Source organism: Papilio xuthus, unplaced genomic scaffold, assembly GCF_000836235.2.
Source record: "Papilio xuthus unplaced genomic scaffold, Pxut_1.1 DF828073.1, whole genome shotgun sequence".
Taxonomy (NCBI): Eukaryota; Metazoa; Arthropoda; class Insecta; order Lepidoptera; family Papilionidae; genus Papilio; species Papilio xuthus.
Window position 1 is genome coordinate 2,896 of NW_013530576.1, and position 2,193 is coordinate 5,088.

Below are 2,193 nucleotides of genomic sequence, written 5' to 3' on the forward strand. Positions count from 1 at the left end.
TATATATCATCACTTAGAGAAAGAAAAAAATACTTTCGAAGCCACGGCGAAGAGACTTAGAGATTCGTTTTATGTAGACAACTGCGTCACCAGTTTTGACACTCCTGAAGAAGTTAAAAGTTTCGAAAAGGAAGCAAAAGTATTAATGATGAAAGGGAAATTTGAACTAAGAGCTTGGATGACAAATTCAACCCAAGAAGAAGATCCAGTTTCAGTTTTAGGAGTACAATGGAACAGATACGCAGACGATTTATGTTGTAATGTAAATATAAAATCTGTACCTGAACGAATAACAAAGAGGGACCTACTGTCTATAACCCAACAGATATTTGACCCGATAGGTTTTCTATCACCTGTTACTCTAGTACCAAAACTTATAACACAAAAGGCTTGGATGATAAAAACAGGATGGGACGAAGAGATACCTACAGAATTAAAAAGAGAATACAAAGACTGGATCAGTTCTATAGATTGCATCAACAAGTGCAAGATACCGCGACGACTCTCAGAAAGACCACTCAGTGTTTGCAAGGTAACAATTCATGTATTTAGCGATGCAAGCAAGGACGCATATGCAGGTTGCATATTTCTACGCACAGAACATGAAGGCAACACGACCATACGACTAGTCATGGCAAAAAGCAGGGTAGCGCCTATAAAAAGACAGATGACACTACCTCGACTAGAATTGATGGGTGCACTTATAGCTTCGCGGCTTTATAAAGAACTAATGAATTCAGGTGCGTTGTCAACTATTAATAATTACCGAACCTATTGCTGGACCGATTCATCTGTCGTACTTGCATGGCTAAAGAGAGAGGAGGCATGGGGAGCCTTCGTTATAAACCGAGTAAAAGAAATTTGCACTAATACAAGAAGGGAAAGCTGGAATCACTTACCTGGTATATATAACCCTGCCGATTTACCATCTCGAGGCTGCAAGCCAAAGACACTATTGGAAAACAATTGGTGGACGGGACCAGAATGGTTATACTTGGAAGAAGAAAATTGGCCTAAATCAGAGATAAATACAATAAAATCTGAAGAAGATATGATAGCAAGTGAGCTAAGAAGAAGTGTTGCAGTGAATATGGAAACCAATGCAGTTAACTTCAGTGATAAACTATTATATTTCAGTAAATATAAAAAGATAGTAAGATTAGTAGCAAGGCTACTTAGAATGCGCCCTAAAATACGAAAGAAATATAAAGTAGACTCTATACATATTAGAAATGAGGAGTATCAGAATGCTGAAGAAACTATAATTAAAATAGTACAGAAGGAGACATATACAGGAAAGATAAAGGATAAGAAGCTACTAACTATAGAAATGGATGGCATTATAAGAGTAAAAACAAGGTTAGCATACAGCGGAGAAAGTAGTAATTTCATATATCCAATTCTCTTACCCGGGAAACATGAATTAATTAAGAGAATGATACAACAGAAACATAAGGACATGCAACATGCTGGAACACAAACAATGTTAGCTGAATTAAGAAATACGTACTGGATAATAGGCGTAAGAAGGTTACTCAAGAAAATCGTTGCAGAATGCAGGGTGTGTAAAAGATATAAAGCAAAACATTACGAAGCTCCACTACCCCCGCTTCCCGCAGACCGCATAGGAAATACAGCACCGTTCGAAGTTACTGGTATAGATTTAGCTGGACCGTTAATCCTCAAGGGTAATACGAAATGTTGGATTGTTTTATATACATGTGCAGTATACCGAGCTGTACACTTGGAACTTACAGACTCATTATCAACAGTTGGATTTATAATGACCCTGAGAAGATTTATAAGTAGACGCGGCAGAGTCAGAATCATCTATACAGACAATGGGACTAATTTTGTAGGTACGGCAAACCTACTCAAGGAAGTAAATTGGAAAGAGTTAGAAGAAGAAACAAGCTCTTACAATATACAATGGAAGTTTTCAGCTCCAGCAGCTCCCTGGTGGGGAGGGTGGTGGGAGCGAATGATAAGGTTAGTGAAAGACATGCTCAGAAGGATATTGGGCAGAGCATCGGTTAATTGGATTGAGCTATCTACGATATTGTGCGACTGTGAGGCAGTCATAAACAGTAGACCGCTTACTTATGTGGAAATGGGAGACGTTAGACCATTAACGCCAATGATGTTCCTGCATGGATTACCGTCTAACGATACACCGGACTTAGATCAAGTTGA

The 2,193-nt window shown here is 38.5% G+C and overlaps 1 protein-coding gene across 1 annotated transcript; it reads left to right on the forward strand.

Moving 5' to 3' along the window:
• Window positions 1-17: 17 nt before the first annotated feature.
• LOC106114555 (uncharacterized) lies at window positions 18-1,989 on the forward strand (the record flags this gene model as incomplete). Its single annotated transcript, XM_013307817.1, has 2 exons — window positions 18-1,674; window positions 1,860-1,989. Coding segments are annotated over 2 exons (1,787 nt in total), but the record flags the coding sequence as incomplete, so codon positions are not given.
• Window positions 1,990-2,193: the final 204 nt, after the last annotated feature.